Source organism: Dendropsophus ebraccatus, unplaced genomic scaffold (assembly GCF_027789765.1).
Source record: "Dendropsophus ebraccatus isolate aDenEbr1 unplaced genomic scaffold, aDenEbr1.pat pat_scaffold_2126_ctg1, whole genome shotgun sequence".
Classification (NCBI taxonomy): Eukaryota; Metazoa; Chordata; class Amphibia; order Anura; family Hylidae; genus Dendropsophus; species Dendropsophus ebraccatus.
In genome coordinates, this window is record NW_027209568.1 from 1 (window position 1) to 17890 (window position 17890).

Consider the following 17890-nt stretch of genomic DNA (forward strand, 5'->3'; position numbering starts at 1 on the left):
TCTAATAAATTAAATTTTTGCTGGTTAGCAGGAAAGGCTAAAGAAGACTGAAGCTTTGGGGCTATGCTGTTCATTGCCTCCATTCTCTGATCAACTGACGTTTACATTTACTGAACTTCTACGAGCTTTAGGCATAAGTTAAAATTTTCTTGCTGCATTACTTTTCTACTTTCTGTCCATTTATGTTTAAAATTTTCTATACGACAATCAGTACATTTAGTGTATTCAGTTGAATGATTGTCTGTAATTCACTTAGGGTCAGATCAACATTTATTATCTTCACATAAGGCAGCTTGCTTGCTACCATTTAAGAGGAACTTTTTCATTGTTTACTTCCCTAGAGTTCTGTCCCCTGGTCTTGTGGTGGACACACATATACACAGCTCCATACAAAATACAATAACACTACTGTGATCAGGAACAGATGACTATCTCCTACAAATTAGAAATAGTTTAAAGCAACCCGTCAGTACCAGAGTATTTTGCCTTTAAAGCTGTTAGCAGCTCCTAATAGAGCTGCTAAAGCGTTCTACCTACCATATTATTTGTGCTGTCTTATGTTATGGCATATCGGAGAAAATGCTCTTTATTCTCAGCGAGTGAGGCAGGGAGTGAGCCGCGAAACAGTCATCATCAGGGCGCAGCCATGGCATAACAAGTTACGTCTGTCTGCCTGTCAGCGTGCTCTGCAGATTGTGGTGCCTCTCTCCTTCCACGCCCTCACGCATCGAATAAAGATCATTTTCTCAGATATGCCCTAACAGAACAGCGCAAAAAATGGTAAGGGAATGCTTTAGCGAGTTGTATTATGAGCTGCTAACAGCTTTATAGCAAAATACTGATTGTTACTCTTTAAGGAGTGTTTCCATTCAAGAAGTTAACTCTGGGGACAAATTTGTATTAATGTCAGTGGCATTCTGACTGCTGGGACCACAACAATTCTGTGCTGATAGGTGTTAAATTGTCACTGTCGTTATAACTTTCAAAATCAACAGTGGATGTGATATAAAGCAATTTTGCAATATACATTCATTTTTTTGTTGTTATCATGCTGTAGAAAAAAGCTGAACTTACCAGAAATCCAGGTCCAGTCTCCTTAAGGCAGATTTTCTGACTTGTGCTGGTTTAAAAAAAAAAAAAAAAGAGACTAAACACAGGAATTTCGGTCAGTACAGAGAGCCATGGTCCAATGTGTCCATCAGTCACATGACTGCCTTCTCTCTGTGAGCGCTTGGATGGCCTGGGATACACAGGGCTTCCTGGGAGAAAACGAGGAAGTCCGTGTTCTCCGTGATAACTAAAAAATAAATAATGACTGTAAATTGCACACTTGCTTTACATCACATCTGTTGATTTAGATTTTGAAGTTATAACGACAGTAACAAGTTAAACAGAGTGTTTCAGCCATAGCTCTACCAATTCTTTGTGGTTGCCTCCTGACTTCTACAATGTTCAGAAGCCTCATAGAGAAGTGAACCAACATTGGCTTTGCATGCGAAGGGTGCTGTCTTTTATTTTTTCCCTGTTCTCAGGATCATGGGGTCTCAGGAATCGGATTCCCACAATAGGGCTACATTTTGAGATAAATACCCCTTTAAAATATCTAGTTTAAAGGTGCAACTCCGGCGCTCTCCCCCCTCCCTCCCGAGTTAAATAAGTATACATACCTGATTAGTCGTCAACGTGCCTCTTCTTCCGGGCGCCAGTTTGTGACATGTCTGTCACAGCAGGGGTCGGGCCAGGTCTTCATCCTCTTCGGCGTCTTCTGCTGAAGTGAATGGGACATGAAAAGGCTGCTGGTGCACTTGCGCACCAGCAGCCTTTTCATGGCTGGACTGCATCACAGGCTCACAGCTTGCTCATCCCTGATTGGCTGAGCTTGCTGGAAGCCATGTGATGCGCTCCAGCCAATTAGAAGGCGCCGGTGCGCATGCACTCGGCAGCCTCTTCTCTTCCATTCACTTCACACAGACCCGGTAAGTGAGGTAGTTCTGAAGACCCGGGACGAAGGTGAGGAGTCCGGAGCGGAGGGATTCAGTGCCTATCGTCACTGGAGGGATGGTGAGTATGATCTGTGTTGTGGTGTGTGTGTGTATCTGTGTTTTTTTTGTTTTTTTTCGTACCGCCGAAGTTTGTCCTTAATGACATCACAAATGTGAAACTCAGAGCACTTGGTAGAGAGAAAAACTTCCATCTCTACAGCTCCTTTTGGCTACAGGATATTGAAAGTTCTTTTTTTTTTTAAATCTGTTTCTATTTTCTGATTCTATTTTTTCTTAATTTTTTTGTACATTATTATAAAGGGCAGGCATATTTCCTTATGCTTTAAAGCTACATGAAAACAATAGGCTGGAGGAACCCATACTATGGGAGAGTTATCTAGGCATGCTCTTTAACCTGTTCAGAGATCATTGTGCAGTGAAGGGGAGGAGGATGACTTCTACCATCATTTATTGTAATGGCCTAAACTATATACTGTGTCGCCTTTCTCCATAATCCTGTCTGTGATTACTGATGATTGTGTTGCTGCGGAAAAGTAATCTTTCATAACAGGAAGTGTAATTTTTTTATTCCCTTTATTACTATTATATTTGCATTTCTCACAGACATTGCACTGATTTCCTTCTTTTTCTTTCAGTGGCAGTAAATGTTTTTGGCTTTTGAATCAAGTTGATATCAACATGGATATCTGAGCACCAAAGTTGACAATGCGAGTGTCAAAGCTTCAGAAAAAATATGAAACCACATGCAATTTATACCAAAAATTTCAGAGGTAACAGCTAGCTTTCGTAAGAATTGATGAACCCTTTGTTTTACATGTATATTTTAGTCTCTGATTTTTGATATCACATTATCCCCTTGTTAGGCCATTAGTTAGAGATGAGTGCATTTACAGTCAAAAAAAATGAATCGCTTCCTTTCTGCAATCTGCTTATCAGCCTTCTACTTTTGAAGTCCATTCTGCTTTGCCCTGTGCTGGAAAAGCTGGGTCCATTCCTGGCAGAAGCTTCCAGGACTGGATTCGGCTTTTTCAGACACCCAGGGTGGAGTGTCATGGAGCGGCATGGGCTTCAAAAGCAGCAGGCTGATAAGCTGATTGCCGAGCTAACAAGTGATTTCCTTCATTTGTACTGAAAATTCGCTCATAGCCATAGCAATATAGTTCACGTGATGCTTTTTTTATGGACAAGATCGAAGTCTGTGTTAAAATATATGGGAGGGTTGATTGTGTGTCTTCCTCCTTCAATGGTAAACGATTCATCCCACTCACTATGACATTGAAGGTGTCGCAAATTTTTGACATGTCTCTATGGCATATCAAGAAGTTTAGTTGTGTGTGTGTGTGTGTTGTTTTTTTTTTTTGTAGTAATAAATTAGGCACCTGGCCTGGAGAGGAGCAGCTTTCCTCACTGCCTATCTCAATGTGATTAACGGGTTTCTCTTCAAAAACAAAGAGAAATTTGAATACATTGTTTTAAAGAAATCATTCAGTAAAACATAGTGTAGAATCAGGAGCCTCATCAGTAATTCATGTCTCCCATTATCCTTTTAACAAGATAAACAAGTAATTTTTGACTGTGTCACTGAGAAGGCCTTTCAGGTACGTATCTGTGAGGTTAACCTTAAGGGGACACAGCCAGTTTTCTTTTTTGCGCTTTCCTTTTTTCCTCCTTGTGTATATGAGCCATAGCACACTGCATTTTTCCACCTAGAGACCCATATGAGCCCTTATTTTTTGCGCTACTTATTGTACTTTGCAATGGCAGACGTAATTTTTGCCTACAATATGCTGTGAAACCAGAACATTTATTCATTAATTAATTTGTATGTATTGTTTTTAAGCAGATAGTGGGAAAAATGCTTGTGTTTTTTTCTTTCTTAGGACCATCGATACATCTTTATTGAACAGACAATAATCAGTAAGTACACTTTTCAGTTTCTTCAGTCGTGTCCTTGTTACCTGAAGCAAACCATGTGGGCTTTTAGTGAGCATGGCTAAGACTAGATTCACACTGACTGCATTTTTGCATCCGCTTTAGTACATTTCATTTTAACCTACAAAAAACATGGCAAATAGTTCTTTGTGTGTGTTGTGTGTGTGTGTGTGTTGTGTATGTATGTGTGTGTTGTGGTATATATATATATATATATATATATATAATATATATATTATATATATTAATGTAAGTCAATGGTAGACTGATCCTACAGTATTGAATTCCTTATATGGCATATGTATTTTCCTTTAAACAGACAGGAAAAATCCAGTGTGAGGCAAAATTCACACACTGACGTTCGTCTTTTTGTATTCTGTAATTTTGAGGCCAAATCCGTTATTTCAAAATAAAGGATGTCCAAAATGATGGCTGTTGAACAGCTAAAAAAAGATGGTGTGTGAACTTAGCCTGAACCTAGCCTAAGCATGTTAATTTGCAATAAAGGAACCAAGCCATCTCAAATCTTTCAGCCCCTGACAGTCATAGTTGAACTGAATGCATGTCTTTTTTTTATTTTTTTTATCTTTTATATGTATTTTATAAAATATTCCCCTGTTAACCTATATATGTTTTTTTTTTGTTAATACGGTATATGCATTCTAGCTTGTAAGATTCTAGTTAAGAGTGCCGGCAGATCTTATCCTTCCAGTCTGTATTTTGTATTAATGTTCTAGCTAGTGGTTTTGTTCAAATATTTTATGTTTAACATACAGGACCTCTTCAGATTCTGGTAAACCTTACCTTATGAGAAGCTCTTGGGTTACCTTCATTTTAGCTAAAGGTAGAATGTTGAAAAAATTTAATGGTGTTATTTTGTGACCATGTGTTAATAAAAAGTAGGAGTACCTTTATATATCAACCTTATTTACTATATTTCTCTTTATCTCTATTGTATTTACGTTAGGCCAGATTTACACATCCGTTGTCTTGCTGATAGCAGCAGACCTGCGGTTGTGCAACCTGTCTGCAAACCTGTCCACATATGCATGGACTACTTCATTCAGGATCGGTAATCCCTTGCTGCAAAAGTGGGCCGTATTGCCCGTTTTTTGTTTTTTTTTTTTGCCATGGTTTTCTGTCCACATTTATGGATCTGCAAAATGTGGACAGAATAAGCAGATGTGTGTAAATAAGGCCTTAGTTTCAACTTGTAAAATAGGAGACCATATTGATGTTTTCTGGAACTGAGTTGTCAATTCTTTCTCTTTATTCAGGGAAAGTTTTGCAGATGGATGATGACCTAGTGATCTCCTTCCAGCTGCTGCTCTGTGTCCTGGAATATTTTATCAAGCGATCGCCATCAGATGCTCTCAAGGAACCATATAGTATGCTAACTCTTGTAATGTTTTAAGCAGAAGTTACTAAGATCTAGGTTATGTTTACCTACAGTAAAATAAAAGCAAAATTTGACAGTTATATAGTAAAAATCAAGGCCATATTTTACTTCTAATAATGTGCTACTTTAAAGTCAATAGAAAAACAGAAGTTTGTGCATACACTGACAATTTTCCATAGATTTTTATTTACAATGTTATTAGCTTCTAAATTTATTTTCTCTGTGTATCCTCAGATGTTAAAGGAGTTAGTAAAACACAGCTACTTGTAAAAACAGCTTTATCCCTGTCCAGAGGTTGTGCATGGTATTGCAATTCAGCTCTATTCACTCTAATGGAACTGAGCTAAAAACACATTCAAATTGAAGGTGCTGTTTCTGGAAGAAAGCAGCTGTGTTTTTACTGTGTGACAGAGGTTTCTGGTCTGTCACAAATTGGACCTGATAGTATGTCTGTGTTACATTGTAGGCGCAATGTTCTCTCGGCTAAAATCAGTGTTAATTTGGATGCAGAATTCATAAAAACATAGAAGGTTGTCGACAGAAAAAGACCACTGGGTCCATCTAGTCTGCCCTTTTTAGTATTTCCATTTTTATTATCTTGGGATAGATATATGTTTATCCCAGGCAGGTTTACATTCTGTTATTGTAGATTTTCTAACCACATCTGCTGGAAGTTTGTTCCAAGCATCTACTACTCTTTTAGTAAAGTAATATTTTCTCACAGTTAGGGCTGGGCGATTAATCGAATGAATTCGATTAATCGTCCAGAACGTTGAAATCGATTTGATTTTTTGTGAAAATCGTAAATTCGATTTTCACAAAAAATCATTTCGGGCTGCGGTGTCGGGGAGGAGCTGAGAGAATGGGGTTGCGGTGCAGGCCGCGGGAGAGCCGTAGAGGGGCGGTGTGGGTGAGCGGGGAGAAGATGCTGGGTGGCCAGGCTGAGAGGGGCGGTGCAGTGCCGGCGGCCTCCAGCCACTGACACGGCCGCCGCTGACCTGGCCCCCGCCCCTTCCACTGAGCGTCCCCTTCCCCCCGGCCAGATATGGAGGTCCCGGGTCCTGTGGAGGAGGAGGAGGCCGCAGGGACTACAGTAGGTGGTGATCGCGGGCGCTGCTCGTCCTGGAGCTATACAGCGGGATCGGCGGCTCGCTGCAGACCCCCGTTCCCCGCTGTACTAGCTCCGTGACCCGCAGCTATGCGATCACCACCTACTGTAGTCCCTGCTCCTCCTCCTCCACAGACCCGGGACCTCCATATCTGGCCGGAGGGGAGCGTGTGTGTGGAGGTGAGAGGAGGAGGAGATGTATGTGCCCTCCTGCTCCAATCACCTCCAGCTGCACCCAGTCACCCCCCAGTCCCTCAGTGTCCCCCCCAATCCCCTCATTGTTCCCTCAGTGTCCCCCCCCAGTCCCCTTCAGTGTCCCCCCCGTCCCCTCATTGTTCCCTCAGTGTCCCCCCCCAATCCCCTCAGTGTCCCCCCCCGTCCCCTTCAGTGTGTCCCCCCCCAGTCCACTTCAGTGTCCCCCCCCAGTCCCCTTCAGTGTCCCCCCCCAGTCCCCTTCAGTGTGTCACCCCCCAGTCCCCTCATTGTTCCCTCAGTGTCCCCCCCCCAGTCCCCTCAGTGTCCCTCCAGTCCCCTTTAGTGTCACCCAGTCCCCTTTAGTGTCACCCCAGTCCCCTTTAGTGTCACCCCAGTCCCCTTTAGTGTCACCCCAGTCCCCTTTAGTGTCACCCCAGTCCCTTTAGTGTCACCCCGTCCCCTTTAGTGTCACCCCAGTCCCCTTTAGTGTCCCCCAGTGTCACCCCAGTCCCCTTTAGTGTCCCCCATCCCCTTTAGTGTCACCCCAGTCCCCTTTAGTGTCACCCCATTCCCCTTTAGTGTCACCCCAGTCCCCTTTAGTGTCACCCCAGTCCCCTTTAGTGTCACCCCAGTCCCCTTTAGTGTCACCCCAGTCCCCTTTAGTGTCCCCCATTGTCCCCAGTCCCCCAGTGTCACCCCAGTCCCCTTTAGTGTCCTCCGTCCCCTTTAGTGTCCCCAGTTCCCCTTTAGTGTCACCCAGTCCCCTTTAGTGTCACCCCAGTCCCCTTTAGTTTTACCCCAGTCCCCCTCACTATACCTCCACTACTACACCCCTTATCCACTATACCTCCACTCCTACACCCCCTATCATATACCTCCACTACTATACCCCCTTATCCACTATACCTCCACTACTACACCCCTTATCCACTATACCTCCACTACTACACCCGTATCCACTATACCTCCACTACTACACACCCCCTATCCACTATACCTCCACTACTACACCCCTTATCCACTATCCTCCACTACTACACCCCTTATCCACTTACCTCCACTACTATAACCCCTTATCACTATACCTCCACTAACTACCCCCTTTCCGCTATACCTCCACTACTATTACCCGCTTATCCGCTATACCTCCACTACTATACCCCTTATCCACTATACCTCCACTACTATACCCCTTATCCACTATACCTCCACTACTACACCCCCGTAGAAGAGGCACAAACATGATTTCCTATACTATATGGGGCCTCTGTTACACTGGAAATCCAGTTGTTGTCTAAAATTTAAAATAGTATCTGATGCTGCAGGGAGAAATGTTCTGTTATTAGCAAAAAAGGAAAAAAAAAAAAAAATCGAGATTTAAATCGAGAATCGTCAAAAATTTTTAAAAAATCGAGATTTTATTTTTTGCCCATATCGCCCAGCCCTACTCACAGTGCTTCTGATCTTTCTCCCAACTAACCTCTCGCTGTGTCCTCTTGTTCTTGAGTTCAGTTTTTCTTTTATACTAAAAACACTTCCTCCTGAACCTGATTTTGTCCTTCAACTTACTTAAAGGTTTCAACCATGTCCCCCTTTCTCTTCTTTCTTCCAGACTATACTCATTCAAATCCTTAAGTCTTTCCTGATATGTTTTAAGCCTCACACCCTCCACCATTTTTTGGCTCGTCTTTGGACCCTTCTATTTTATCAATATCTTTTGTAGGTGATCTCCAGAACTGGACCCAGTATTCCAGATGTGGTCACCAGAGCTCTATACAGCGGGATCACAATCTCCCCTTTCTACTGATTATACCTCTTACTATACAGCCCAGCATACCATTAGCTTTCCCCACCGCCTGGTTGCACTGGTGACTTATTTTAAAGCTGTCAGAATCATCACTACCCTAATCCAATGTGCTGATTTCCACGTCAAAATCAGTGTGTTTCAGCATGAAATTTCATCTGCTTTCGACTTATGGGGAATCTCTACTTAACTCTGAAAATCTATTTGGCTTTTTTTTTTTTTTAGCGTGAGGGAAAAAAAAGGAACATCGCGACGGCGTTTCATCAAAATTACTCAGTGTTCACATACCCCTAACTCTGTATAAAAACACAGAATTCAGATGCAGGTTTCCACAAGGATTCTGGTATGAACTTTCTGCTTCTTTATTTATGGTGTTAACAACCCCTCACACTGACAGCAATAAACGATCAAAGAATCACAGCTTCTAGTCACCTAACTATAAAAAAAAGTATACAATAGTATAAATGGGAAAAAAATTACTTTGTATACAAAATAATAGTAGTAAACCTAAAAATAAATATGGTATTAAAAACAGCCTGATGTGTCATCATAAAAATGCACCAATATGATTTTAAATTCCCACAAAGGAAATAAAGTTAGGACTCTAAAAACATCCATGCAAAACTCCAAAAAGGATCCTCTGGTGGATGGTATGGAGTTTGGATGGCATGTGTCAGTTTGATATTATGTTAGAAATTACAAACAACCTTGGATGCCATCTAGCAAACTTCAATGCACTTTCCTTGCTAATATTTTTGTGACTAATGACTGATTAGGTTTCTGCTTTTTTTCTTGAGTAAACCATTTAACATTTATATGAATGTCAATATGCACTAATCCTGCTGTCACTTGACTGTAGAGAGCGCAGTGAATGGGATATCTGTCAGTGGACCAACCCGTTCGTCCCGACGTGGTCAGAACAGGAACACAGCGACGTCACAGAAGTCTGAAGCAGACACCAGGGTTATAGAAGCTCTTTGTAAGGCGAACGAATGTCCAGTTGATGAGGTAATAATTTCCCTGTTTTTAGTTTGTTTGGTTGAGGAAGAACAAATAGTTTTCACTTCAAATATAAATAGGTAGAGACGGGCAGAGGATTGCTTTATACTATCAGACATTTCTCCATTACTACTCTTCCTGTCTCTTTTCTTCTTCAAAAATACACATCTGTTGAAGGCATTTCAGATTTGGAAAATCTAGAGCTGCTAAAAATCCAAGTGCAAGAGAAAAAGAAAATCTTTTTCTCTGGCATATTTAAAGTGTACTTGTCGCAAAGCTTCTCTCCCCAGATGCCGTTGTATCAGATTGTATATGTCCCATGTGTGATGAGCTCCTTGCACAAGCCCTCTGCTAATCAGAAAAAATAATGCTATGTTTACATGGAACGATTATAGTTCGAATTTTCGCTATAACCATGGCATTTAAGCGATAATTGTTCCGTGTAAACACAGCAAACGATCAAGCGACGAGCGAGAAAACGTTTATTTTGGTCTTTCAGCATGTTCTCAAATCATCGTTGGTCGTTTGCTAAAAATTCGCAGATCGCTTCTTGTAAACAGTCTTTCAAAGATTGACCCTATGTGAAAGATGGGCTTAAGCAATGTTAAAAACGATCACAATAATAACTTTTCTAACGATTTTTCTCAGTCTAAACGCTGATCGTTATAAAATCCAAATTGTTGCTTCAAAATCGTTAATCGGCAGATCACTGGAAAGAGGTGGTTGGTTCCTTCTACCCCACGGTGGTTAGTTCATGTGATTAGCTCATGCATGATGCGTTTTCTTTTAAGGTTATACTACACCCGGAGCGTCTCTGCAGAATGGGGGTACTAACTACTAATACCTCTTCTTAGGTGTCAGGCCGCAGTTGGCTCCTTTATGCATTCTGTTTGGGAATGCCCTAAGGTGTCCCATTCTGGAGCGAGGTCATGGAATTCCTATCACAACACTTTGAATTTCCACTAATTTTTACTCTTAAGGGTTGTCTCCTGGCAATTATTAATGACGTAACTCAGAACTGTTACTATTGTATGTTCATTAGATTTCTTTTGATCTGTGCCCGAAAAATTGTTGTTATGGCGTGGAAAAGCCCAGACACACCATCCCTTGCCCACTGGATACAGTTTGCGAACAAATATGTTCCATTATACCAGTCACTATATGAAAGCAGGAAATGCCCCCAAAAATGTAAAAAGATCTGGATCCACTGGTTGTTGTCAGCTGCGACCCCTGTGTAGAGACTGTCTGTATGTTTGTGGATTTGGGAGGTGTGTCGAGGGAGAGGTGCCCGGTATGTATAGAAGTATAAATGTGTCGGGCGCTTGTTGTTGGTTTCTATGTCCTGTTGTTCTTTTTGGAGGATAGATACTTGTTTGCTACCGCTGAATTCCATTGGGTAGTCATAATTTACCCTGTTTCTCGGTGACACTTACTACTGTCCTGTGTGCTCAGATGGAGCTACTTCTGTACTGTGTACTACAACCATTTCTTTCTAATTCACCAACATGTGTTTTGCTTTCTTGTAAGTGCAAAATGTTAAATAAATTCTTTAAAAAAAAAATAAAATCGTTAATCGTTCGATTGGGCGAATAATTGCTCCGTGTAAACACAGCATAAGCCAGATAAATCACAATGGTTCAGGCTGATTGATACATGGTGCATCTGTAGACTCTCTAGTCCAAAGCCTTTTTACACCACCTGATGCATGGCCATTTGCAGCCGCAAATGAGCGCCAATCATTAAGTTCAGAGCTCGTCTGCATGGCCAGTCGGAAGGCCGCACAAAGGATTGCTGTGTTTGTATTGGCCGCACACCTCCTGTTTAGAGACAGGAGCAGCCCATAATAATACTTTTTACCACCACACAAATCAGCGGGTGAGCAGCCATTTGCTCGTGCGTTGGCTGATCTTTGGCTCTCACACGGGTCAGTGATAATAAAAAGGGCCTTTGGTTTGCACACTTTAATTTTAGTTTACGTGAATTATTAGTTGGCATACTTCAGGCAAAGGCAATTTGGCCTCTTTCCCTGTATACAGCACCGTCTTTATGAACACATTTTCCTGTCCTTTTTGGCACACACAGCATAAATGTGTCAGTTGCTGTGCACCACAATTTAAGCATATGTGGAGCCAATATTCTGAAGCATTATGCATAATAAATGTGGTCACTTGTGTTTCTTAATGGAAACATGATTTGTGATCTAGAAAACACTAACATGTTATAGTTTATTGACGTTCCCCATTATCTGCAATGCAAAATAGGCGAAATCCTAAAATGGCCGAATTGATGAGTAGTTTGTTACTTTGTTAACCAGAAAATAATGATTTTGTGAATATTACATTTGTCAGAGTATCCTATGATTCGCTCAGGTCACTCAGGTCTATACACAATTCTTGTACTGACTAATAACCGTATACTCATTCTGATCCACATTTCCTTATTCCCTTAGGTAAAACATGTCTATGTCTCTAGCTTTGTTGACTTTCTGGACTCTGCTGGGATTTCCTGTATTGAAGGGTTCCCAAAGGTATGTTAATAACTGTTTTGTTACTAGTTTTATGTTTGTTCATTGTTGCTGTTTATGATTTTGAACATAGTGATCATCATCTGCGTCCTCTGTTTTCCTTAGTTTGTCCTTGATGGTAGGCCTGTCATATATTTGCATAAAGTAGGATTTCTTGATTTTACAGAGCTGTAGAGGGGTTGTTCACCAAACAAAAAATGCTTTCAAATTAACTGTGCCAGAGAGTTGTAATTTATTTCTATTAAAAAAAATCTCAAGTCTTCCAGTACTTATCAACTGCTGTATGTCCTGCAGGAAGTGGTGTTTTCTCTCCAGTCTGACACAGTACTCTCTGCTGCCACCTCTGTCCATGACAGAAAATGTCCAGATCAGTAACAATCTACATAAAAAAACTCTCCTGCTCTCCAGACTGGAAAGAATACACTGTTTCCTGCAGGACATACAGCAGCTGATCAGTTCTTGGAAGACTAGAGATTTTTGATAAAGTAAATTACAAATCTCAAGGACTTTCTGGCACCAGTTAATTTGAAAACAATTTTTTTTTGGTGAACTACCCCTTTATTATACCATATATACAATTATAGCACTCAGTTGCTTAGACTTTGCAAGTGTGGCTGTGCATGAACCTCTATTGCCAGCAGGATCACCATGCATTTGCACCACACTGCAAGAACTCACTCTCACATTTGCAGCATAGCAGTTCATATGGAGCTCTCTTTACTTTTGAACGTCAGATGATGTCGGTAGCAATAGGGGTCGTACACGATGAAAACTCACTGGCCGACCCTTTGTTCTCTAAGGGCTCGTTCACACACAGAGCAAAAGCAGCTGAATTTCTGCGCTGAATCAGCGCTGAAATTTCAGCCGTTAAAATAAGTGCAGAGCTAATTTCCATTGTGTTGAATGGAAATTCTGCTCTGCAGTTCACAGGGTGGAATTTCCGCACTGAACTAATGCACTTTCCGCCAGAAGAATGAACATGTTTGTTCTTCCGCTAGCAGAAGCCTATACAAACCAATGGGGCTCTGATCTTCTGTTTCAGCGCGGAATGCAAGCGTAATACAAGCGGAAATTACGCGCTAAATCAGCGCGGAAATGGGGAAAAAAGGGGGGAGGAGGATTCTAGTATATATTCTGGTATAGTCTAGTTTACTCGCTGAATTTCAGCGCTGAATGCATGCGGATTCAGCGCGGATTCCTTGAGTATTCCGCGCTGAATTTGTCACGAGCTGAACACTTTCCTAGGGGAATACGCAGGGATTCTGCTTACATTCTGCTTATATTCTGCTCGGAATTCAGCGTCAGTTGTTTTCAGGCGGAAATATTTCCTTGCGTAATCCGCCCCTTTTGCTCTGTGTGAACGTAGCCTAAGAGATTAAAAAAAATAAAAAACTATGTAAAGTGCTGTGGAATTTGTGTGTGCTATACAAATAAAAGTATTATGAAAAAAAAAAAGCCAGCGTCTCTCAGGCTGCGGCTTACCTCTCCACTCCCCGTAGAGAACGCAGACATGTGTTCGGATCGTGCTGAACTTTCCTGTTTATGGGGAAGATGGGAGAGGTAACTGACAGTGGAACCAACGTTTGCCAGCAGTTATATGGACACCTTAAACGCTCCCTCCTCATGTGGAGAGAGGTGATGTAATAAAAGTATCACTTTGGGTTTTCTGCCATATGCTTTCACTTTGTTTGTAGAGGGTCAGACCTCCGGGATCCTACTAATCCTTAGATCCAGGGGATGCATCGCTATATCTTTCCTTTTTTTCAGTGAATAGGACACAGCAGCTGTTCCTTTCACAGCGGGTGACCAGGAGCACCCACTGTTGCAGAGAAAGGAGAGATCAGACCTAAACTATACCCTAGTAGCGTCTCCTGCTAGGTTTCATTCACCTACTTTAATCCATTGAGAACTACTCTGCAATAGCTGACACAAAACAATGTTTAAAGCTTTAGGGTAGTAATATGTAGTACTAGTATGTGTGACATTAGCAGAGCTAAAAAGCCCCCAAATGCTACACCTAGAGCATGCTGCAGCGTCATATACGTTTTTTGTTGGTTTTTTTTGGTTTGGTAATGGCAGGTTTATGTATATATGACATTTAGTTTACATTAGATAGATAGATATAATTTACATTCTGCATACATTGCACAGTGCCTAATTAGCAGCCCTCCAGAGCTATAGTTAATTAGTAAACCAGACAGTACTCTCCTTGCCTGCTCTAGCATCAGCATTCTGGTACACACAGCCCCCCAGTTTTGCTTAGGACGTGTGCACACAGGCAAAAACGTTGTCCATGTTGTGGGGGTGGGGGGTGTTTGAGGACCTCACAGAAAATAGTTGACCATGCCAATTTTTGTTTCTTCATGGGTTCCCCTTTTCTATTCAAATAAATGAGATCTTTATTTATTTATTTTTTTTAGTTGTAGCACTAACATTGCAGCCCTGTCATTCTCTGGGTCAGTGGTGGACCCGGATGTGTGGATTTTTTTTTCCTAATAAAATGTGTGGACAGGTTATTGCTTTTCCATATACTTTTATGTAGCACATTATTGTGTATTCAATGTAATAATAATAATAATAATAATAATTTTTTATTTATATAGCGCTGACAGATTCCGCAGCACTTTACAATTCTGGGGGGTACATACATAGACAAAAAATCGACATTACAGAGATACATATAATTATCCATACATGAGGAGTGAGGTCCCTGCTCGCATGCATGAGCTTACATACTAAAATAATGGTACTGTGTTTCAGGTTGATGCTATCTCACAACAGTATGGAGAACTTTATCAGAAGAACAAAGATATAGACGAAAGACTGTTTTTGGAAAATGACAACACTCTAAAAGTTGATTTCCGGAGAAGGTAAATGGTTAAAGTGTCAGTCTTCTTGAAATAGTTGTTACATTATTACACTTGAAAACGTTAATGAATAATGGTTTGAGTCACTTCACTATTTCTTCTAGCATAAAATGGTTTGGGGTCTTGGTGAAATTTAGAAGAACATCCTATAACATTATTAGTTGAAGAGTACAAAGGATCCCGATTTTGTAACATTGTAATTCACACAAGGTTGGATCTTTGTCACAAATGCCATAAGATACACTGAAATAGCGAAGATGTCTACATGCTTAGCATAGAGGTACGCTATACTTTTTTTTTTTCCTATTGAGTCGTCTGATTCATGGATCTTTGCGTCCTCTAGGAAAAGGAATGAAAACAATGCTGAAACCTCTAGGGTCTGTGCTTTTAACAGAGAGGATTAGCACAGCTTGCTTTTTTTTTTTTTTTTTTTTGATAGCATTGCTAAGGGCATGAGGGCATTTTTGGGTTGCTGATTAACCCCTTTAGGACTTAGTGAATTTTTGTTTTTGCACTTTTGTTTCTTTCCTTCTCATGTTTAACCCCTTAGGGTCAAAGCCAATTTGCACTTTGCTTTTCCACTTCATGTTTAAAAGGCCATAGCACTTGCATTTTTTTACCTAGAGACCCATATGAGCCCTTATTATTTGCGAAACCAATTGTAATTTGCAATGACAGGCATTATTTTTCCATAAAATATGCTGCGAAACAGGAAAAAATTAATTTGTGCTGTCAAATTGAAAAAAAAAAAAGGAATTTGTTTTGATTTCGGGGAGTTTTGCATTTACGCCGTTCGCCCTATGGTAAAACTGACTTGTTATGCGTGTTCCTCAAGTCGTTACGATTGCAACGATATGTAATATGTGTAACTTTTATATTATCTGATAGCCTGTAAAAAATTCAATCCATTGTTAACAGATAAATGTTCCTTAAAATCGCTCCATTCCCAGGCTTATAGCGCTTTTATTCTTGGGTCTATGGGGTAGTGTGAGGTTTCATTTTTTGCGCCATGACATGTACTTTCTATCGGTACCTTGATTGCGCATATGCAACTTTTTGATCGCTTTTTATTACATTTTTTTGTGGATTTGATGCGTCCAAAAATGCGCAATTTAGCACTTTGGAATTTTCTTGCGCTGACGCCGTTTGTCGTGCGAGATCGGGAATGTAATTAATTATAGTTTGGGCAATTACGTGCGCGGCGATACCAAATGTTTTGTTTATTTGTTTATTTATTTATAATTTGTAAATGGGAAAGGGGTGATTTGGACTTTTATTAGGGAGGGGATTTTTTATTAATGCTGTTGCTGTTGTTTTTCCTTTGGTGGTAAGGGGTTCGTCTGTACGTCGTGTGCTGTGTGGTAAAACAGAGAAATCTTCGTTACTTAAGTCAGTATGATTACAACGATTCCCAGTTTATAAAGCTTTTATTTTATTTTACTTTATGAAAATTTGTAATAATCCCTAGGAGACTTCTATAAGCAATACTTTGATTGCTCATAGAGATCAATGCAGACATAGGCCTCATCTTCACTCGGTTGCTACAGGCTGCCCCCCCCCCCCCCACCGGACCGACATAAATATTTACAGGTTATTTAATTGCCAGTCCTCTGCTGCTATCAGCCACAGTGTTAAAAACAGACTCCCGTCATGTGTCATCAACGGGTTAAATCTTGGGCATGGTAGTATTTTAGGTTATCCTTCTAAACTTTTTTTTTTTTCTTGAAGCACTGTATATTTCCTGTGATTAGGGCTGCCATAATGGCAATTGGGAAGGCAGAATCCGTAAAATACCCATCAGTCAGGCACCTGATCTCATGAGTTCAAATATAAGGCAGTATAATCCACCTTAATGACCACTGTGAGAAGGCATTTTGGCTGTCATTAAAGAGATTAAATAGTATTGCTGGAAAGAAGCCGAAATGGCTGTGAGATGAATGAAGAAATAAGAGTAGTTCCTCAGCCATACTGCAGGATATGGTGTGTTCAGAGCTGGGTGTACATTAGCTAGTATGTGTAGATAGTACTTAAGCTTTTTATATACTACACATATATATAATATAATATATATATATATATATACATATATTTTTTTTTTATTTCCCAATCCTGTGCAGATTTTTCTTTTTTTCTCTACTTTGGGGTCCAAGAGGCTGCGCTTAAGTGTCCTGCAAAATTACTGTATACATCCTGAAATATGCTGGATGTGGTCACTAGTAGCCTAAGGTCAGCCCACTAAGCTCAATAGGCCCATTTTAGTTATGCTGATGTTTCCCCAGAAGTTCAGTATTATCAACAGCCTTCGGACAAACATTTATTGGGCTTACCACAAGGAGAGAGAGAACTGATGTCAGACTTTTCTGGAGGCGGCTTATTTCTAAAGAGAATAAAGGGATTGGACAATATAAAACAAAGCATCATGGCTTATTCTCTCTTTTCTTTTCCGACATCATCTGTCATCTGGCTTTGCCGAATTTTGTCTGTGTGTAGGGGCCATTAGTCTAGCTTTACACATTCAACTTGTTACTGTTTATTTAACTGATTTTTTTTCTTATACTTTTTGTCCAGTTTGGAACAGGAGAGAACACCTCGAAAGAGCAATTTAGAAGAATCTGCTGTAATTCCTCCACAGACACCAGTCAGGTGAGCTTTTACTGATGTGTGAAGTGGCTGAGTTCCTCAAAATTACAGTTTTGCCTCTAAAAATAAAGAGGAAGTTTCATCTACAGTCTTGACATGTGTTTTGTGTCTAAAAGTCACACATTTTTTTTTGTTTATTCAAGCAAAAAGTTGCACATTTTTGCACAAACTTCTGCTCAAAACTTCGCGACTTTCAGGCCCCCATTCCCCTTACAAGTTTAAAATGTGTGTGATAGCCCGCAATTGTTTTTTGTAGCTCCTCTTACTAGCAAATAGTACTCAATATGCGCAAGTTTTATGTTTTTTGCACTTTTTTTTTTTTGTTTGCACAATAGATTAGAGCAATCTTTAATTTTTTTTTTCCCACATACATTCAAGCAGAGCAGTATGTATACACAAATTTATGGCCATTATTTTTC

General features: G+C 40.5%; 1 protein-coding gene across 1 annotated transcript; it reads left to right on the forward strand.

Moving 5' to 3' along the window:
• Window positions 1-2708: 2708 nt before the first annotated feature.
• On the forward strand, window positions 2709-17474 carry LOC138775823 (retinoblastoma-associated protein-like; the record flags this gene model as incomplete). The annotated part of the gene is made up of 7 exons (XM_069956041.1): window positions 2709-2773; window positions 4712-4779; window positions 5213-5323; window positions 9301-9449; window positions 11890-11967; window positions 14725-14834; window positions 17400-17474. Coding segments are annotated over exons 1-7 (656 nt in total), but the record flags the coding sequence as incomplete, so codon positions are not given.
• Window positions 17475-17890: the final 416 nt, after the last annotated feature.